At 36.1% G+C, this 22,012-nt stretch overlaps 1 protein-coding gene across 11 annotated transcripts in view; it reads right to left on the reverse strand.

Annotated features, from left to right (window-relative positions):
- The window catches only part of ssbp3a (single stranded DNA binding protein 3a), a 206,700-nt gene that overhangs the window by 55,954 nt on the left and 128,734 nt on the right, over window positions 1-22,012 (reverse strand). For 7 of the 11 annotated variants that reach the window (XM_039736131.1, XM_039736128.1, XM_039736127.1 and 4 more), the window contains exons 6-9: window positions 19,902-19,982; window positions 13,657-13,716; window positions 6,849-6,915; window positions 6,674-6,750 (exon numbers count right to left, since the gene is read on the reverse strand). In XM_039736131.1, coding sequence (XP_039592065.1) covers window positions 6,674-6,750; window positions 6,849-6,915; window positions 13,657-13,716; window positions 19,902-19,982 — 285 coding nt within the window. The remainder of the gene's footprint in view (window positions 1-6,673; window positions 6,751-6,848; window positions 6,916-13,656; window positions 13,717-19,901; window positions 19,983-22,012) is intronic. The other 4 variants (XM_039736135.1, XM_039736133.1, XM_039736138.1 and 1 more) reach the window with 1 other exon arrangement.

Genomic DNA, 22,012 nt, shown 5'->3' on the forward strand with positions numbered 1-22,012 from the left:
AGTACTGAAGTAACAGCTCCTCTTTTGAATGAAGTCTTGAGACTGTAACTGCCTTCTCTATACAAATATAACCTGTATTTTCCTTGGAAACCTGGACCCACTTTTCTGTCTCTTGTGCAAATCAGTGACTGATGCTAGACAATATTTGTTTAAAAAAACAGTGCTTCTTAAACTGCAAATAATATTTTATTTGAAAATGGGACGTCAGAAGTAACTTTTTTCCCCCCAAGCATATACTGACGCAGTTTCTCACTTTTTTTGTTCATTACAAAGGCAACTTTGAGAAGCACTATAAAACCTGAACAGTACAGTATCCGTACACAACACAACTACCCAAGCCGACACCTTGTGAAGCACTGAATTCGGCTATATGTATTATGTCGCACTTTCACTCTTACTGAGCTACAACTGCCCAAGAGCAGAAATTTCACAAGAGACTGTCACTTTCTTTTGGTCTAACATGAGACAGCCTGTTGCAGGGTAGGGTTTCCGAGGTCAGTGAAAGTATCAAAAGATCAACCTAAACCTAAATACCATCAAAAAATATATATATATTTTCTAGCTACTGATGTGAAACAGTCATGAAAATAGCAGTAAAATGATTTGTTCTCATGAAGTAGGTTAGGGTACAAGTTAAAAAGCTAAAGCAGTAGCCCAATTCCTGTTGTGCAGGTTGTTGTTTCAAGCAAAGATGAGGAAGAATGATGTTTGCCAATATTCCCTCTAAGTTCCATGTTGGTGTGAGCAAATACTTTCAGCAACAATACCCTGTACACACTTTCTAACTTACTTAATAGAGCATTACATACAACTAGATTGTTAAAAGCAGAAATGGGGCTAAGTCCCATATATGCAAATCTCTAATAAGCTTCAGATTCTGCCCTGCAAGTTTCAAGTCAACTCTCAAGTTATAAGGATTACTTTCTCAAGTTATAAGGATTACTTTCAAACAAGTGAAGTTGAAACACTTATTTTATTCAATTCAAGTAATAGTGGAGAAGACTTGAGTACAGAAAACTACTTACATTTTCACCCTTAACCACAACTAATCTGATTATGATAATGTCTGCCTTATACTAACATCTAAGCCAAGAACAGACTTTCTCGGAGAAAACATTTCTTAAGTAGTAACAGCAGCTGATATATAAAATAGTTTTATTTTGAAATATCTGCATACATACAAATTTTCTGCAGTTTTTTTTTTATTAGTGTACTGTATCTAATACACAGAGTATTTACATAAAATACATTTTGAAAGGCTATGTCATTTCAGGGAATCCTTCTAGACATTTTCCAAACCCAAAATACACCAAGTAGGGGCACAGGAGCCTATCTCAGCAAGCACATGTTGCAAGGCAGGAAAAATCACAGGACAGGATGCCAGTCCACTGCAGTGTGAATTTACTCAGAAAAATACACACTAGGACCAATTTACTATCACCAACCCCCCTACCTTGCACCTGTAGGAATCCTTTAGAGACTCAGGGAGAACATACAAGCTCCACACAAGGAAGACCTGGGATGTGAACTCTGGCCTCCTTGTTGTGCAGCAGCATCACTACCACTGAATCACCATGACACCTACTTCAGAGTACACTTACATGATCAATTCTCATTTTAAAATAACTTCTTTAACATCATTTTGCATATTGATTTATTAACTAAATATTTCAACAGCGCCCCATCACTTAGATTGCATTGCTCTTGCTGAAAATTAAGTTTTATCACTTATTTGTGAAACATGTGGCTGCATCACACCTCCCTGACTAAACACCTATGAACAAGGTAAATGGATGAGGATAATGTCAGTATTCTCAGCAGAACTTTTAAACAATGAGGGGAAGTCAGTTAGACTGTTCTGATCATCATAAATATCCAAGTAGAGGTTCAGCGGAATTAAAAAAAAAAACTTTTTTTTGCTTTTTATGGTACAATGCAAAAAGCACCCATTCACTACCTGCCTGCCTTATCAAAAAAACCCTAACTTAGTAGAATCAACAACAAGGCAGAAATCAAACTCAGATATAAAAATGGAGCTTCTCAATAAACACTAAAAAACAAAATGTTACACCACTGAACAAAAGCATTTAGCTACCTTCAAAATAGCCAACAATGTACAAGAAGGATATGAAAATATTTAGGCATACTGTAAACAGTGACTGATAAAGGGGATTGAGTTGATTTCCATAATATAATTCAATGAGTCTCACAGTTCATGTTAATTAATATGCCTTGCACACCAGTGTGAACTTGTGTTTTCATGTTTTACTAAAAGTTGCTCTTGTTACAATGCTGTAATTCAAACCAGTTGCACTTTGCATATGAAAGTAAATAAAAACAATGATTCATCAAAAAATTCTGATTATTAAAAATTTTGCAGTACACAACAGGAATTTCACACTACAAATGTTATGTTTGCCATATTATACTTCTTTCTTTCTCTATTACTATTACCTATTTCTTTCAGGATGTGTTGGTAGTTAATATATGGGTTTCAAAATGTAGCATGTTGGTTTCATTTTTTATTACATACTTGCACTGCCATCTAGTTCAGCTCAACATTTAACGCATATCCACAAACCCACCCCCTGCCTAGAGCTCTATATAAGCTTCGACCAGCACTAGGAATAACACACTACTGGCTGCATTGGATTGTGGGAGTAGAGCATTTTGTAGAGGGATAGCAGCTTTAATTTTTTGGGAGTCACAATGAATACTCACTTAAAGGGGGTGTAACACATTCTGGGTATTGTTTTTAAAGGTCTACCAACACCTGTTTCCTATGACAGTCTGATTAAATCCCAAACATCTCAATCTATTGTCACCAAATTCTACATGAGAAAAGTCTACTATGATCTCATTAGCTGCATTATTCTCTTCTACAGTACCTGTTCAGCTTACAATTGCAAAGCACTATGGAATGTAGTGTAGTTAGAGTAAAACATTACTGGTATATAGCTTCCTTCTGTCACACACTACCTTTGGAAACCAGACATTAATATTAAACAGCTCAGCCAATATGTGCAGAAACTAATATCATTACTTAGTTCAGTGAAATAAAACAAGGCTATTGGTACTTGCACCACTACATTCAAGGACAGCCTTTAACCTCAGGTCGTAAGATTACTCAATAAGTCAGGCATGTCAAACTCACTACCATTGGTGGGCCGCTTCGACTGCCATATGTGTGTCAGCGGGCCGCACTGTAACAAATACTATTATACAAAGTTACTGAATCTTTCTTTCCAATACTGAAAACTTTAAAACATGTAACACTTAAAGGTTAAAGTTTAAAGAAAAGCTATTCATTTCCGTAACTCTCTTAGCCTCTTAGCTAGGTCCTTATCTTAGCCTCTTAGCTAGGTCCTTATATTATTATACTAGCAAAATACCCATGGCTTTGCAGCGGCGAAGTACTGCCTTAAAATTTTTATTAAGAAGAAAATTAAACCTTTTTAAACTGAGGGAAAATATACAATAGTTATTTGTTAAGGATCTCTTTGTATACCACGTTGTCAGTTCGGCCCTCTGGGTGTAATATGACCAAGCTGTGCACTGAGGTTACTCTTGAGCATGCAACATAGTTGGCCATGTGAAAAGTAATCTTGTCTGAAATCTCACAGGTTGGATTGCTGCTGTCATAAACCAATGAAACTCAAACCGATTGTTTCAATTACGACAGTATTTGCAGGACTTGTGTTGAAGTGACATTCGGCATCTGTCAAGCGTTGTAAGCATACAACCGGTTTCATCAATAACTTCACATCCGGCTTTTGAGAGTTTAAACATTCATAAACAAAGTATCCACTACTGAAATCATCACCTGTGAATCTAAAATGTTTAAGAGGCATTGGCGGTTGTCAAAATGTGTAAAATATTTGGCCATTTCGGTACACTTGAAGGCAACAACCGAACAATTCAGCGGCAGCCACCAACTCACATGCAGAACCATAGGTGAAGGGCTTAAGCATTTCACTCTTATAGTGCTCCTGTGTAGTATAATTATCCCCTGTACCGTCATCAGTCCACACCTTGAACCTGTCCCAGTCATTCAATACATAAGACACAATGTTCCTCCAGATATCAAGAGTTAGCCTGCAATATGTATCAAAGAGAATAGAAAAGGCAGGTGCCATCTCCGGGCATGGAAACCACTCGGTAAGTGACAGTTCCTTGATTGATGGTGATCACCTCGATAGACATGTTAATGGGGGTATTGGAATGATAAAGGAAATGGGTATCTGAACAATGTAAATTAAGTCTAAAATACCTACACAATAACTATAATCGTAATAAACGAACAATAAAACAGCAAGGAAGCCGTGGATTAAATAAAAAGGCTGTAGTTATCAGCAGGGAGACGGAATGCAAGGAAGGGAATGTAGAGACCGAGCAACGACGGCCTTATATAGGCAGGCAGCCAACAACGTGGGAGGCGTTGGGATGTGGGACCATAGCTGCAGGCTATGGACGTATATATGTACGTAAGTAGGATTCAGTTAGCATTGGGAACCCGTGTACCAAATTTCTTTAAGATGGGCCCATAAGTAACAAAAGTTCAATATGGCGGCCGACAGTGGCATCTTAGCACCGAAATAAGTACGTACATCGGTTTCCGTTAGCGCAGGGAAGCCGCCTACCAAATTTCGTGAAGATGGGGCCATAAATAAGAAAGATCAACATGGCGGACGTTGTTGACCGTTACGTGTAGAATTTCGAAATAAAACCTGCTTAACTTTTGGAAGTAAGCTGTAAGGATTAAACCTGCCAAATTTCAGCCTTCTACCTACGGGAAGTTGGAGAATTAGTGATGAGTGAGTGAGTGAGTGAGGGCTTTGCCTTTTATTAGTATAGATTATATTCATTGCTTATATAGGAGTCTTACAGTGTGAGATCTATTTCTTTTGTCCCGACACTTGGCATCTCTTGTTAGTAACCAGTTCGTCAATATCAGGTTTGAAATCTTGTGCAGCTGCAACTTTTATGAGTCTTGAGCGATGTGGGGTTTTGGTAGCTTTCATTAACGAAAACAGTTTTTCACAAAGGTAAGTGCTTCCGAACATAGACAGTACTCTCCATGTCAACTTAGGGACCTGCACATACGAGGATGGCAGGTAAGCATACAAGCCTAGCACACCAACTTTGTTGTATTTTGCCTTCAGAATAGAATCTGACAGCAGTTCAATCAATTCCATTTGGATATTCTCAGGCGCATTCTCAACATTGCAAGAGAACAGCACAAAGTCCTGTCCGTGTGAACTGAAATCTCAAAACGCCACTGAATTCATTGCTCAGTAATTCAAGTTGGAAAACAAATCCTCCAAAAATCTAATTTTACTTTACTAAGTTTACTTCAAAGTTTATATTGTAAAATAAGCCAATATGCAAAAAGCCCCTGACCTACACTAATCTTACAAACTCAAAAAAAAAATGTTAACAACTCACCAACTTCTCAGTCCTGTCTTCAGCTGTAGTCTGCACTAACTATTCGTTACAATACTAGCACAAAATTACATAAAACTAGAGCAAAAAAAACGTGAAAATATGTGAGCTGTTACTACGCATGATGGTCAGTTCTGTTCAGTGGCCAGTCTCAGCAGCCCAGCCAGTAGTGTAGCCTAGCAGTGGCGGCCCTGGGCAGAGAAAGAATCGGTGGCCCCTTCGCCCGCCAATGTCAATATGGTATCTTATGCATGGCAGGTGGCCATGTCCGTTGCCGACACTGCATAGCCGCCTCGTGCTCATGACAGCCTTCTATATGCGTGTCCGTAACTTGAAAACCAAGTGGCGGCCCATGATATTCTCATTATTATATTCAATATATACTGGTGTGGCGGCCCTGTGCAGGTGCACAGTTTGCACATGCCTAAAGCCGCCCTTGCTGCCCGCTGCTGCAGCCTAGCAATTCAGTTGTGACATTGCGGCTCATTAACTTTGGTCAAGGCTCGTGGCTATACTAGCACATGACGTTTCTGGTACCGTAATGCCATGGGAAAACGTGCTTTCGTCAGAAGGCAGAAGTAAGAAAAGTCAATAAGTAACGCCGAAGATGCAGAATGATTCAATCACAAACAATAGTAATCATTTTGTACAAGTTCAGTGCTAACTAGGATCCGGGGGCCATGTGTTTGACATGCCTGCAATAAGTACTCCTATTAAGAACTGTATGGGCCTGCATTTATTGCTTGCTTTTACCACTGTACAACTGTAACTAATCTGTACAAGTTATACAATTAGGAATTTCAATGTACTACAAATATTTAACAAACAACATGAATTTCAAATTAATTTATGTACTTTTTTGCTCAAACTGTTATAACACTGAAACACTGAATAAATAATAACTGATGGTGTTTCCCAGAGAGATCTGCTTAGTTCATTATATGGTCAGCTAGGTCTTTTTGTCAACATGGAATACATATTAATAAGGGCCAATGGTTTTTGGCTTACTGCTTATCACACTTGTGCAAAAACATTATATTAACACTTAACTGAAAAAAGATACATAGAAACTTGCAATAGAAAAACTCAAATAATTAAAAAGTCAATTCTCTGCAAATAATGAGACAATATATCCCCATCAACTCAAAAAAACATCACAATGTCTTAAGAGTACAGCAAAACATGAGATTTTTATAGAAGAATTTTATAACAGAAATTATATAGCTTCTACCTGTGGTCCAGGACCCATAGGGCCCATTCCTCTAGGAGTACTCATTCTCTGCATTGGACCTGCCATGTTAGGATGCCCTAAAATTAGAAATGATTTAAAAATTGAAAAAAAAAACTAAACCTAAAATCTTTTAATTTTCCAAAGTCAGAAAGAGGAACAAACTTTGGTATTTTACCTTGTTGCCGACTGGGATCCATTGTGTTAGGAAGTAAAGGCTGTGAACCTGGAACACCTCCTGGAGGCTAAAAAATACATTATCAAAATTAATTCACTGAAAAAAAAAAAGTAGTAAAATGTAATGAGCTTATTTAGTAAACAAGAATAAACATGCTTCTGTCACTAAAATTGTCTTTACTTGTACAAAAATATGACATTTTAAATACAGTTTAAATTTTTAAAATACACAAAATTCAGCTTGAACACTAAATATAGATCTGCTTTTTAGTCTTGAACAAACTGACAAAACTTTTAAAACCAAACTTTACTTAGGCAAAACCTATCAGCTAGCACATTTAAGCAAACAAGACTGGTATATAATTATAAAAATTCAGTTGTGCTTCATTACTAATTTAAACACAGAGGGGTCTTGGGTTATGGAAATTCTGTAGACACAAACAAATGCACAAAAAACTATTTTTTTTCCAATTGTATTTTAATCAATCTTCACCTACCAACTTTTATTTTACACTTGAACACAGTAAGCTAGTTTTGATGCAGATGAATATATAGTAGGCTTCACTTTTGAGGAGCAGTACCACACACTAAGACACTGTCACCATTTCATTATCATATTGTGCTTCAGTATTAATGTGTCAGCAGCCGAATGTAGCTAGCATTGCGCAGCTACATCAATTTCAGGTAAGCAGCTTGAGTGACAGCTAACCTTTTAGCTGTGTAGTAGGAACCACTGCTTATAATTCCCAGCATCCTAAGTTTTCCTGCCATCATTATGCCTTTTCTGTGTACTCTATCACTATCAAAAACTGTAGATGTTCAGCATTAAGATGACAAACTGTAAATAACCATAGTCTATTTTAGTTATAACTTCTGATTTATACACTAAAATAGCTTAATTTCCAATTTATTAATACATTTTATTTTTTCCTGTAAAGTAAATAAAGCATTATGCATTTTTTGCAGATATTTCCATTAACAATTTTAAATTTTTTGACCATTTGCAAATTTGAACTTGCATATAAAACTTTTGTAAGCCAAGGTCTGCTGTTTACCAAGTGTATTAAAGGTGGAAAACTGTCTAACATGATTTTTTTTACATTAGCCTTTATGTCAACAAAATTATAATTAGGGTTATGTGAGAATTTTAATGTCCACAGCACGGTTTTTTCATCAGTGAGTGTAATTATGCCAGAAATATTCTGCGTTTCCCCGAAAATAAGCCCTAGTTACGATCCCACGCAGGCAACTTTGAATGAGAGATAAACGCCTTCCGCTATCATATGTACACAGCCTTGTCTTGTGGGTCATTAAAATGTCTCTGAGAAAATCATGTATTGTCTCCTTCCAAGATTTTTTTTTTTTTTAATAATTGAAACGTAGATTTTTGTCCATAGAAAAACAAGACATTTCCTGAAAATAAGCGCTAGCGCGTCTTTTGAAGGAAATATTAATAGAAGACCCTGTCTTGTTTTCGGGGAAACAACACTTTTCCTTTGCCTTTATTCACTTAAAACTGCAAACAGAACAAAGATGAAAAGAATTTGTTCATTCATTTGGTTTCACTTATTCAAACCAAACTTGATAGAGCTTGACTTGATGATATAGAACAGCTTAGCATCCTTCAACAGAGAGCATGTTCAGTAGCCTCTGTGAAGCAAACCTTTATTTACTGATCAGGGGCTTTAAAAAATTGTTGCTGTAACATTGCACCTTTTCTCATTTGTACTTCTTACACCATGAGTTTTGCATTCTTGCAATCTTCTTATTTTCTGTATGTTTTTTACCTGCTTTGATCTAAGATGTAGTGGGTAGACTAACCCTTATTTGCGACACCAAAGGGGGCTATTTTGTACATGATTCCCTTAGTCTTTAAAGCATTCAGATGACATCCTATCATGATTATGGCAATACTGGCATCCATTACTGGATCTGGAACAGCTGGTGTTGCTTCTAAAAGATGCTTTGTCTTCAAGTCTAAAGCTGTCAGCTGGAGAGAAGGTGGTGGACTATCTTCCACTTCTGCAATGTTCTTTACTTATTCTTGATTAGTTTCTTTATAATACTGTATGTGTGGTCTGACCTGATCCTGATGTTGTTGCACTACCTGGTCCCTCAACTGTCCAAGACACTGGGCTGGTCTGTTTGAATAGAGCACAAATGTATCCATTTGCTACTTCCTATCTGATAACTTTCTCCATCCAACATTTAATGCATTCCACAGATAATTAGCACAACAGGAGGTAATTAAATGTACAGTGCATCTGGAAAGTATTCAAAACGCATCCCTTTTTCCACATTTTGTTATGTTACAGCCTTATTCGAAAATGGATTAAATTCATTTTTTCCTCAGAATTCTATACACATCCCATAATGACAATGTGAAAAAAGTTTACTTGAGATTTTTGTAAATTTATTAAAAATAAAAAAAATTGAGAAAAGGGGGAGGTGACTCAACAAATGCGATTTTATGTTTACTGCCATACTATTAGACTTGATAAGTTTTCAGTGTTAAAATCCCATATATATCTCTGGACAGCTGCAAAATGTGAAATACCTGTGATCTATTCTAGCAATCTAAGCAAGGGCTTCTGATCTATTTGGTAAAAAGTCTCCAAGTCAGAAACATGGTAAAATTTCTTAAGACCAAAGATAATACCAAGCACTTCTTTCTTCAAAGCCTTTTCTGCTTTTGTTGCCAGTTGTAACATTTACCTAATGGTTTTTCTGAACTGTCAAGAAAAGATGGGACATAAACAATACAAGAGAAATTTTGCACTAAATGATTTTGGGTAGAGTATCTTCAATTGGTAGCATCAGTTTGTGGAGAAAGATGCAAATAATATTTATAGAAATTCTAAATTTGTTTGGCAAAAAATTGTTTCAATATATATTCATACACCGGTCAACCCCAACATAAAATCACCTACCTAATACTGTGCAGGTCACCATTGTGCTACCAAAAAAGCTGAGACCCATCAAGACATGGACTCTACAAGACTTCTGAAGCTATCAGCAGATTGAGTTACCAGCTGACACTTTAAGTCCTCTAAACTGTGAGGTGAGGCCTCCATGGATCACACTTGTTTATCCAACAGATACTACAGATGCACAATAAGATTGAGATCTGGGGAATTTGGACACCAAGTCTACACCTTGAACTCTTTGTCACGTTCCTTAAATCATTCCTGAACATTTTTTGCAATGTGGCAGAGCACATTATCCTGTGCAAAGAGGCAGCTGCCATTATGGAATAGCATTAAAAAGGCACCTTTCAGTGAATCGAGATAATCAATCTTATTCTCTTCATCTGTCACTGGATCTGTACAAGTTCCATATTACAAGTAGTAGCACAGTAAGAAATGTGCTTTAAAATCTTTTGCAGACAAGACATTTTTAGATATACAGGTAAAACTCCGTTACAACGAATATCTTTACAACAAAATATTCATTACAACAAAGTATGTTTATGGTCCCGACAGTTTCCCCATATGACGTGAGCTATAGAAATCTCAGTACTAAATAATTCAGCAGATACTTTCATTACAACAAAGTGCCCAAAAGACTTAAAATTCCTGAATGAATCATCCACAAAGCAGCTAGTTCTGTGGCTGCAGCTCAGTTGTGCACAACGATCCCCAAACAGAAACATTGTGATTTTTTTTTCTTTCTTCGATCTTTCTTTGTATTTTGTTTTTGCCTTTTTTGTTTCCCGCAATTTTCAGTGATACCTTTTTGCTTATTGCTCGTCAACATTTGAAAAACATTCATTGGAATTTAACTCATTGTCACCCTCCTATAGAAATGACAGACACAAAAAAAACGATAACAGTTCATATTAGAAAAAAAAAACCCCTACATTTTTGCAGCTCTCGATTGCGGCAAAAAGAAAAAAGATGTTGCCAGTGAATTCGGAATTTCGCCATCGACGCTGTCAACTTTCTTGAAAGACCGAGCAAAAAAAGAAGAAAAATCTCAAGGTTGCAAACGTATGTGACCTGCTGCATTTGAAGAAGTCAAAAAAGCAGTTTTTATGTGGTTCAGTGATGCTCGTTCAAGAAACATTTCTATTAATGCGGCACTCATTCAAGAAAATGTGAGATTTGTAAACTCTCTTGGGACCTCTCCCAACTAGATGGCATACCGAAGAGCGTCCAGAGGTCTGATCTCCGCGTCTATGGAAGACCGTTTATCTGTTGCCAGGGCAACAGCAGGCTCAAAGCTATGCTGCGTCTCTCCGCCAAAGAAAACAGAAAAGATACTGATGGGTGATACAAGGAACATTGTAAATGCAGTTAACAGGATTACTTGATCACTGATCTGGCCACGACCCTGCCTGACTGCTGTGTCTGTGTATAGCAGAGTGGCAGATCACGCTACAATAAATAAGTTTGCCGTTCCTGTTTCAAGTTGAATAAAGCTGGTTTTGCTAAAGTACTGAGACTTCACCTCGTGCTTTGGGGTGCAAGAAAGGAAATTATAGCGCGACCCCGATCTTTTATGATTTGCTTCTGTGTCGCGTCAGTGCAGCACTATGAGCCTGTTTTTGCCCTGCCCCGGCAACAGATAATCTTCCACAGATGCTGCAATCGCACTTAGGGATGCACTTCAGTGTGTTGTTCCTGTTAGGTGAAGGGTGGGGGTGGTGGGGTTTAAAAAGAGTTCAGAAACCTCACAATATGAAGACAAATGATTTGGCTCCTGATTGATAACTGTGTTGCCCACAACATGCTTCCACATTTAGATAATGTTTGTGTTGAATTCCACCCACCCAGTTACAAAGCAGTGCTTCAGCCATTGGATTTGGGCATCATTCGCACCCTGAAAGTGCATTATCGCAAGGAAATGCTGAGAAAAATTCTCGTCAGTATAACTTGTAGGCAGGAGGAGATTAAAATTAATGCGACAGAAGCTATTGAAATGATTGCAAACACCTGGGTGCAAGTTAAAGAAAGCACTATAGTAACAAATACAGAATCTCATTACAACGAAATTTTCGTTACAACAAAATATTTTTTAGGTCCCTGGGAATTCGTTGTAACGGAATTTTACCTGCACTCCTAAATTAAACAGCAAGAACATAAATGTAAGCAAAAGAGGCAAGTGTAGTAGTAGTAGTAGTGCTGTCACATGTAAAGAATACCATGTAGGAGGAGAGTGACCCGGGAATGCCACATATATTGTCACTAATAATAAAGATTATTTCCAGATTCATTTTACCTTTTTTCTCCAAGTGTCATTTTATATACTGGAGATGAAAACAAAGCAAGTATTGACACAACCCCTTACTTTGAGTAATGTGATATGTTGTATGTAAAGAGTATACAAGGCCAAAAAATACCATGTCAGTATAACAGAAGCATGTGGAGCTTCCTTTGCATTGCCTGGAAATATTTTGGCAAAGAATCGCTCTTACATGACAGAATGAAAGTTTAGCTGGTCTGAAAAATTTCATAAATCAAATGTACAAACAAAGATTTCATACTTTACTATATTTTTCAATACTATTTGAAATAAACTGATAATGCATGGAGATGTCATTATCATAATGATTATCAGATTGTAAAGTTTCACAAGAGCTGATGGAAGGCTAGGAAAAGTGGGCAAGTTCTAATTTGCTTATATTAAAAAATATTGGTTAGTAAAAAACTGTGCTTAAGACATGATAAATGAAAGAATGCAAACACATTGTCAGTAAAGAGATTTCCAGTGGCCCACATCCTAAGTGATTTTTATGTATTAAATATCTTACAGGTTAAAGATGGCCAGAATAAATGCACAGAAGTAACGGGCAGCATCATCTTGACCCAGAATTGAGCAGGGTTTCCTATGCATGGCTAACCAAACAGATACTTGCATATACAAGATTTAGTCCCAACTCTGCTATACACTTTTGCATGGAAAAACCAAGCAGAGTTAATGCCATGTTCATGTGCGATGGAATTTTCTGAAATATCACTTTCCCACTTTATTGTGTTTACAATAATTTCCAGATGGCATTTATTCAAAAATGCTTTTTTTGTTTTAAATTTTGGTTATAACAAAAATAAACAAATGCAATAATTGCACCACACCACTCAAAATACAGTCTTGTCCACAAACATGCCATTTTTGCCTGAGCGGATTATTACTTTTTTCTTAAATTATATATTATTAAAAGAGGTGAAGGGGGGGTCAATGTTACTTCACAACTGGGCTAATTCAAATAGCTTAGTTTTTTATTCTATGACTTGTCCCACTGAGAGCTACCACTACCAAAGATATTCATGTGAAATCCCTCACTTGAAAACTCATATTTGCCATCTATGCTATAGTATATGAATGCAGCAAATGTAAATTACATCTTTATTGTAAAACTTTTATTTGCTGGCCACGGAATTACAAAAAAACAAAAGAAAATAGAATAGAGTGAAAAGTAATGTTCAAGAAAAAAAAAATAAACGCTATGAAAAGCACTTAAATTATCTTTATTTTAGAGAGACTGAACTAAACTATAACTTCAAATTACATCAGCTATTTCAAAGAAAAACTTTTAATAGTTATGTGCAATTAAACCAAATCTAAAAGGTACACTGATGTGCAAAATAAATTGTATTGCTTACACTGTCTAATAAAGTATAATAATATACATAAGTGTCACTACTCTTTGAGACTAAATCTTGCAGAAAGCTTTTAGAAAAAACTATTTCAAATTTTCCACTTAAGATACTATGCTTCTACTCATGCATTAAATCATTAAAAAGAATGCAAAAAGTAATGTTTGGAAGTGGAAAGTTTTAGTAATTATGAAATTAGGGGGCATACTGTACCTGGTTTCCCATTCTGAGGGGGGGCCTTGGACCCCCAGCATATCGAGGTGACATAAAAGGCTAAAATGAGAAATAAAAGAGAAAAGCATTTAAAACTGAACACTTTGTTTGCAAAAATCAGAGAATTTTTAAGGTACATTCTGGCTGAAAATAACACATACCATCTAACTTAGGTTAAAAAATATTCATTTAAAAGGTTAAGCAATGTTGATTATTTCTGTACTTAAATACTTCACTACAAAATGCATATTTGTTATTCTAATACTGTAAGCACCATTCCTCATAACAATGTAAGACACTCCTAAATAAAGCCAAGGTAACCCAGAAATGGAAAGAAAAAAAAACACATTTTCAATGAACTGAGAAAATGTTCTAATTTTTATTTTTGAAAGTAAAACACAGGGAGCTGTTAAACATGACAAGCAGTAAAAGGCCCGAAGTCCTCAAAAGCCAACACTATATAGCCTGACAAAATTCAATAAATATTGTATGATAGCTGTTATTTTAAATGCTGAAAGCCCAATTTGTGAAGCTTAACACAAAATGTTCCCCAGAATAAGAGTAACAAAATTATAAACGCAGTACAATTCAATAATATCCACAAAACACTTAAGATATACCAAGAACAGATTTTGGGGTTTAATTTTTGAAACAGTTTACTACTGTAAAATTACCATGCAAATAGAATTAAACATGCCATTGTTTGCTTTTATGCAAATACTCTTAAAATAATAGTCTACAATATCCACTTTAATCATGCCTGAATTGTTCGATTTATAATTTTAAACTCGGGGGCAGATGGATAAATCAAGGAAAAATGTGTTTTTGTCCAAAATATTATGAAGGGCATTGTATCCTGACAAAGTAATCTATAGTCATTTCACACATAAAACCTGAGAAATTCCTGGTTTAACCATGGCAGGAATTTACAGGGATTCACTTATTCATATATACCAAGGAGAATCTGCCTTTCTTGCCTCAACAGTACTTGAACATGAACTGTTCAACCCAAGTCATAAGGTGAAGAATTGAAAGGTAAACATATGGTCAGTGACCACCAGCTCTGTACGTAGCTTTCAGCTTAATTTGAACGAATATTATGTTTAATAGGTTGGTTAAGCTACTGATAAGTTGGTCATCACAAAAATCAAAACATGACAGAAATATTAAAAATGAACACCTTTAAAGCTGATGTGGTAAGCTTCAAATTATAATAAAAATAGGATAAATATACATGTACATACACTCATCTCTTTTCATGTGCGAAAATAATTACTTAAAAATACAACATGGGAAAAGCAGGGAAGGTAGGGTTTCCCTTAGCTTGTTCTAGTGAGCCACATGTATTTCTGTGTCACAGGCAGGTTCCACCCTAATGTATATTATGGACACAGGTTGCATTTAACAGCTTATTTCATTAAGCAGACTGCTCATAAGAATAAAAGGATGTTTTTCTCAAATTACATAAGATAAAAACTAACTTATTTAATAAGGGAAAAAGCAAAGGGAAGAATTCACCTTTTTAAAGGACACTAAAGTGAAGAAAAAACGTAGATTTAGTAAATGCTTATTCTGACCACATTTCTTAATCAACAACCAACCCCCTCTTGATTGACTGACAACTGTTATTCATTAAGCAAAGCAGGAGGTCTCTAACTATATGAAATATAATTTATTGAATAATTTCTCAGGAAAAGTTTTATTTTTAAATTATGTAAAACAACGCCATGTAAAGAGGCACTGCAAACTATCTCCTTATTAAACAATTTACAAAGAATTCTTCAGGAATAAGAGTATACCAAAAATCCAATCACATGCACAGCCTGTTAGCTGTCAGGCCAGTATTTGACAAAACCTAGTATGATGACAGTGCTGTTCCAGCTAGGCTCAGGTAGCAGGCTCAGGTAGCTTTCCACTATGGTTAAAGTATATATTATAATTTTCACTGACTGCAGTATGCCATATACTGTACAACCAAAACATTTAACCAATGCCTAGTTAACAGAACCCACAATGTTATGTGAGGTACCACGGACAAGGCAATTACCAGCTCCCCATAACTACGTGACAGCAGTTAGTGTCTAACAAAACTGTCAGCTGTACAGCTCACTGGATAGATTTTAGACTGTGGAGCTACAGATTGTGATATAATTGCCACTTGCTAGTCATCTCTGAGTGCAAGCATACTGGCTAGGGCTAAATTTTCAGATCTTGGATCTTATTAGTAAATATTTTTTCTGTATGGCTGAGAAAGTTGGCTTACATGTATTGTTCCATCATTATACATCTCCTCTGTATGATTTTCTGACAGCCAGTCAATGCAGTCTCTCTTTGCTAGTGCTGCCAATATGCTAGGTTGCCACAGTCTAAATACGAAAGCAGCATTTATTATGTGGCAATTTATGTGCACTGCTTCTGTATAACAGCAGTTATAGTTTGCAGTCAACATTCTCAATCTATCATTCAAAATTAATATATATATATATATATATATATATAGATAGATAGATAGATAGATAGATAGATATAGATATAGTAACAAATAACAACACCCTCTCAAATACATACCAGAACAATAGAAAAGAAGATAGAAAACATCTGATTTGGCCAAATACAAAGACAAAAAAAGAACAAACACAGAGAGGCATTATAAAGGTATACCATTGTTGGTTATGCCTTTACTTTGAGAAGTGAAAGGTGCTACTGTCTGAAAACTGTTCGAAAAATAAAACTTTTTAGACTGTAAAAACTAAGGATATTGTTACATTTCAGTAATACTGGTGATGCATACATTAATATCAACCACTAAAGAAGATGAATAATGTACTAAAGTTAAATGAACCTAAGCAGAAACAAGAAGCTTAAAATCAATCAAACAACAATCTTTGTTGACAAAAACACAATTATTTTTGAGATAATATATTTAAATATAGGATTTAAATATGAATCTTACTAAAGAGGAAATGTTAACTAAAAATGCATACATACACACATGTACTCTCAAACCTGCTTAATCGAGTTAAGGATCACGATGGGTTAAGGAGCTATTCAGGTAAAAATGAGGATTAGACAAGAAACAGAACTGAACAGGGCAGAGAAACAGAACTGAACAGGGCAGCAGTACATAGCATTACACACATACAGACTTACACAACAGCTATGTTGTTCTAATATTTTTTGTTTCCACTGGAGAAGGCATGCAGAACAAAAACATCTTGCTTAGTAAAACAAATATCTTTCACTTGGTGTTACACAGGGGACAGGTTCAGTGCAGAGATGCAGGTACAACAGTGATAGTGAGTGTTAGATATGAGTCAAAGAAAAAGTTCTAGGAGCTGTGCCCACTTCTGACTTCTAGAGAAGCCCCTCTGACATTACTGTAAAAGGAAAATTTACGTAAAGACGAAGAAGGAGTAGCAGTATGATCTATGGGAATGAGATGTGGCTGATGAACAGAAGATGAGAATAACAATGTGGATAAGTGGAGTATCAAAGAGTGAGTGGAAAATGAATGCTGAGTTAAGAGAAAGGTTTAGTGTGGAAGTGATGGGTATTGTGCAGGGGAGAAACAGATAATGGTGGTTTGATCATGTGAAACAAAAGGCAGAGGGTAACTGGGTGAAGCAGTGCACAAACAAAGGTGGAGAAGCTGAGGACAGAAAGAGTCCAAAGGCAACATGGTTGGAGGGACAGTGAGATGGTACAAAAAGAATGGGTTTCATCTCAGGTGCTACCTGAAACCACAAAGAAACTGGTGTGTCGGGGGTAAACAGGGTAAATTCAGTCAACCAAGAAAATCACTGCTAAAATGGGGATGATGATGATGATTATACATCATCTACAGTATATGTCTCAGACTACTGAAAATACAGGTAAGATGCATTCAAGTTTGCCATTATATTCTGGTGCAATTAATTATATGAAAAAATAAGTTGTCCTAGTTTACCTATAAGTGCTGAATGCAATACCTTTTCAAAAAGATGCCATATAAACACCTTGTTATGTTTTGACCCTTAAATGTATATAAAAGCCAGCACCTTTATTTTAAACTGTTGATATTTACCCAATAATTGATTAAATGGCTTACTGGTGAGTTATCAATAATCTACCTTCTCTTCAAAATCAATTGGTATTCTGAGATATGGCAACCTTCATAGCACACACCAATAAAAAGCACAAAAGTCATATGCTTAATGTTTTATTATAATAATTTGCTTGATGGAAGGAAAAAAAAATTTAATTAACCTAAGGCATGTGTCTAACACAAAAACAACTGACAAAGTGTTACTTGCCAGGAGCCTGCTATAGTCACAAACCTAGTATTCAGAAACAAGCAATGAGGTAGCTTCAGAAACCTGAACCAGCTACTTGATGCCATCGATGCTATCAGAGGGAGCAAAACAGACAGGCTGAGCGCTGTTACTTCTCATTAGTAGAAGGATAAGAACATTTTAACATGTTAACTAAAGGGCAACATATATTTACAGGTATTTTTTATTTCAACATGTGTATTTGAGTTGCATTGTTTACAAGTCAGCTAGAAGTTGGTATGTACTCATAAAAAGACCAGCACAATCAAGATAGCTGAATGTATTGAACTTCACAGGCAATTACAGTTAAAAAATGATACTGTGTTGGCCAAACTTGAAAACTGCCTCTGAAAGTGACAGGTTTTCACAATTTACAGGTATTGTTTAGAGGCTGTATGTTTAATAGTTTTATCAAATGGCGTAAAATTGTCTTCTGAATGTGAAGCACTAATCATTGCAGTAATAATAATGATGGATGAATATGTAGATAGATAGATAGATAGATAGATAGATAGATAGATAGATAGATAGATAGATAGATAGATAGATAGATAGATAGATAGATAGATAGATAGATAGATAGATAGATAGATAGATAGATAGATAGATAGATAGATAGATAGATAGATAGATAGATAGATAGATAGATAGATAGATAGATAGACGGACAGAACCTTATTTGTTCTTAGGGAGAATTTTGCTTTTCACACAAGCTCTTTAAATAAATACATAAACATACTGATAAATAAATAGACACTTAAATCTGAAAAAAAGAGGAATATAAAAAGAAACAAAACTTCTGACTTGGCTGTCACATTATGCAGATCTATTGCTATTGATACAAACTAGCATTTCTTGACACACTTCTGCTGAATAATTCAGTGGGTGAAAGCACTCAGTGTTAGTGTATCAGAGAGATAATGTGCATAATTGTTCATAATGCCACTTAGTTCTGTTTCAACTATATTCTTTGCTGCTATTTTGGTCGAGTGTGTCTAATAACTGAGCTTGCCCTTTTAATTAACTTGTTGATTTGGTGGGCCTCTCTTGAAGCCCAACACACCACAGAGTAGAAAGCTGCACTGTCCATCACAGAGTACTAGAAGGAAGATGTGAAGGATGTCACTTCTCACATAAAGGAACACAGGCTCCTAAAGAAAAAGAGCCTGCTCTGCCCTTTCTTATATAGTTCCTCTGTGTTCTGAGACCAGACCAACCTGTCATAATATGGGCCCCCAAATACTTGTAGCAATGGACCACCTCTACATTCACTCCTTGAATAGTGAGTGGACACAGAAGCTCTTTAGTGCAGTGAAAGTCGATAAACAGTTCATTGGCTTTGTTGATGTTAAGATGCAGACAATCCTCTTTGCACCAAGAAATGAAATTCTCTACCTGACTCATATACTCTGTCTCATTGCCTTTATCAATACACCCCATTAGTTCAGAATAATCAATTATTTATGCCCTGAGGGATACAGGGTAAAAGGAAAAGAGACAGGACTGTTCCTTGTGGTGCTCCAGTGTTACTCAAATCCATATCTGAAGTCCTCGAGTCTCACAAACTGTGGACTACCTAGGACGTCATAGGCTCATCAACCTGCATATCTCTGAGATTACCTCATAACAGGGAAAGCTGGATGGAATTAAAGGCATTGGAGGAATCAAAAAACAATCCTCACAGTGTTGCCAGTTTTGTCCAGGTGAGAACAATCCATGTGGAGAAGACAGATAATTGCATCCTCCACTGCAGTGGGTGCAGGTGGTCTACCACATGAGAACTCAGAGGAGAGGACCATATAGCTCCAATAATTATAGTAACAAATCTTGTACCTTGTAAATAATATGTATATATGTACATGAAATATTGTACAGTATGAACACAAAAAAAGTTTTTATTTTTACGTAAAAGAAAAATTGGGATTTACATTTTACCTGATTGTGGGGTCCCATCATGTTGTTAGGATTGTGAGGAGGCGGCTGTGCATGAGGAGAAGGCTGAGAGCCAGGTGGTCCCTATGATGTTAAAAAGCAAAAAGTAAATCAAGCACAGGAAAGAGAAAGAGTATAACTAAAAACAGAGTAGACAGAGAGAGAGAGAGAGAGAGAAAGAGAGCAAATTGAATCAGGCATACCCATACATAAAACAGGAAGAACAAGAAAGACATTTTCACAAGTTCTAGTAACAAAAGAACATGCATGCTGAATTTTAATTTAAAACAATTAGTGTTCAAGATCTACATTTCATTTCAGATCAATGTAACAACAAATGGATGGATTTCAGGGTAGGTTTAAGAAAGAATATCATTAATAGATTAGGCGTGATCACATATTTATTTGCTGAATTGCCTTTTTCTTAATTTTAACTTGACACTTTATCAGTCATCTGATGTATTTTGTTTGTATTTGAAGTGTCTGGAAACATTAACTAAATAGCAAAATTTATTGAAAAGGAAAATGCATAAAAAAGTCAACTTAGCAAAAATGGTCTCTAAGCTCCTGATCCACTTTCATAAAACATCTATAAAAAGTTGTTTTGTTTTAAATGCATCTCACATACAGTTCCATGCAAAATCAAACCAACTAAAGATAGTGATTCATGACTTAACATGACACATCTTGTTTGTAGCCACCCTTACTCTACATAAACCTTAATTATTACCATCAGAATCAGGATGCCAGCACAAAGAGTCAAGAGGCATATAATGCCACGATAAAAGTAAATTCCTCAAGTGATCAGGAAAAAAGTTCATATCTTTTTTTTTTCCTGGAAAGGACTAGAATGTCACTTCTAATACTCTGGAACTCTACCAAATCACACTAAGAGACATAATTTCACACTAAACTGTATTAGATCTCTGCAGAAAGGTTCAGTGTAAAATTATCAAGGAGGATCACAAAGGATCTTAAAAAAACCCAAAGTATTGCAGGTTTAGCAAATATTGGTGTTTATAGCTACATAATCACGAAGGCACTGGAAAGAAATGGGCTTCCTTGGAAAGTAGCACTGCAGGAACTGCAATGACCAAGAAGAAAATAAATGCCAGGATGCACCTGGATGTTTCCGAAACCTTTGAGGCAATTAGTCTATGAACAAATGAGACAAAACGTTTTGGATGGCATTGTCCTTCCATTACATCCGGTATAAAACAAACATAGAATTCCAGAGTATGAACATCATACCATCTGTCCAACACAGAAGTTGCATTGCTGCCTCTGATCCTTGTGACTTGCTATAACTAAAGGAACCGTGAATCCCACTCTGTATCAGAATTCTCTGAAGGAGAATGTCTAGTCATCTGTTTATGAGCAGATAGAGAAGCATCAATGGGTCATGCAGCAAGACAATAATCCAAGACACACTTCTTTCTCATAATGTGTAAACCATGTATCTGACCAGTCTGAAACATCAACTTGCAAACTGTAATTTGGAATGAACATGAATTACATGGTGGAGCATTTCAACACTACTGGAAACAAGGTATGGGTAGAAAAAGAAAAATATGACATGGTCGATACAAGTCAACAGAACTTATTCCATCCAGGTTTTGACAGACAACATGGAAAGCCAATGAAAAAGAGAATAGCACCACACCGAACCAATCATGCGGCTAGAGTAGAGTTGCAGTCACAACAGGTTAGGTTAATGCACACAGCAGTGAGCGCAGGAGCACAGAAAACATGCTAATCATTGGACTACTGTTGCCGTAAACACTAATATGTCAGGAGTGGGAGATAAACGGGAAAATGACAACAGAAATTATTAACGAAAACTCAAGAAAAATCAGTATTACCAAAGAAGACAACCCAGACTCAAAACACGAGGCCATTGTTGAAGAAAAAGGTCCAAAAAAGTTGGTAGTATGGAGATATTTTGGCTACTTATAGTCAGACAAGAAGCAAAGTAGAATGCACTGCAAATTGTGTCAAAAGCACATCCTCACAAAGACAGGTAATACTACTTATCTTTTGTACCATCTGAAGCAGTGATATTCTTTAGATCACACATAATGCAAGACTTTACACTCCCAGACCCAAGCAAGTGC

The sequence above is a fragment of the Polypterus senegalus genome, chromosome 14 (assembly GCF_016835505.1).
Source record: "Polypterus senegalus isolate Bchr_013 chromosome 14, ASM1683550v1, whole genome shotgun sequence".
In the NCBI taxonomy this organism is placed as follows: Eukaryota; Metazoa; Chordata; class Cladistia; order Polypteriformes; family Polypteridae; genus Polypterus; species Polypterus senegalus.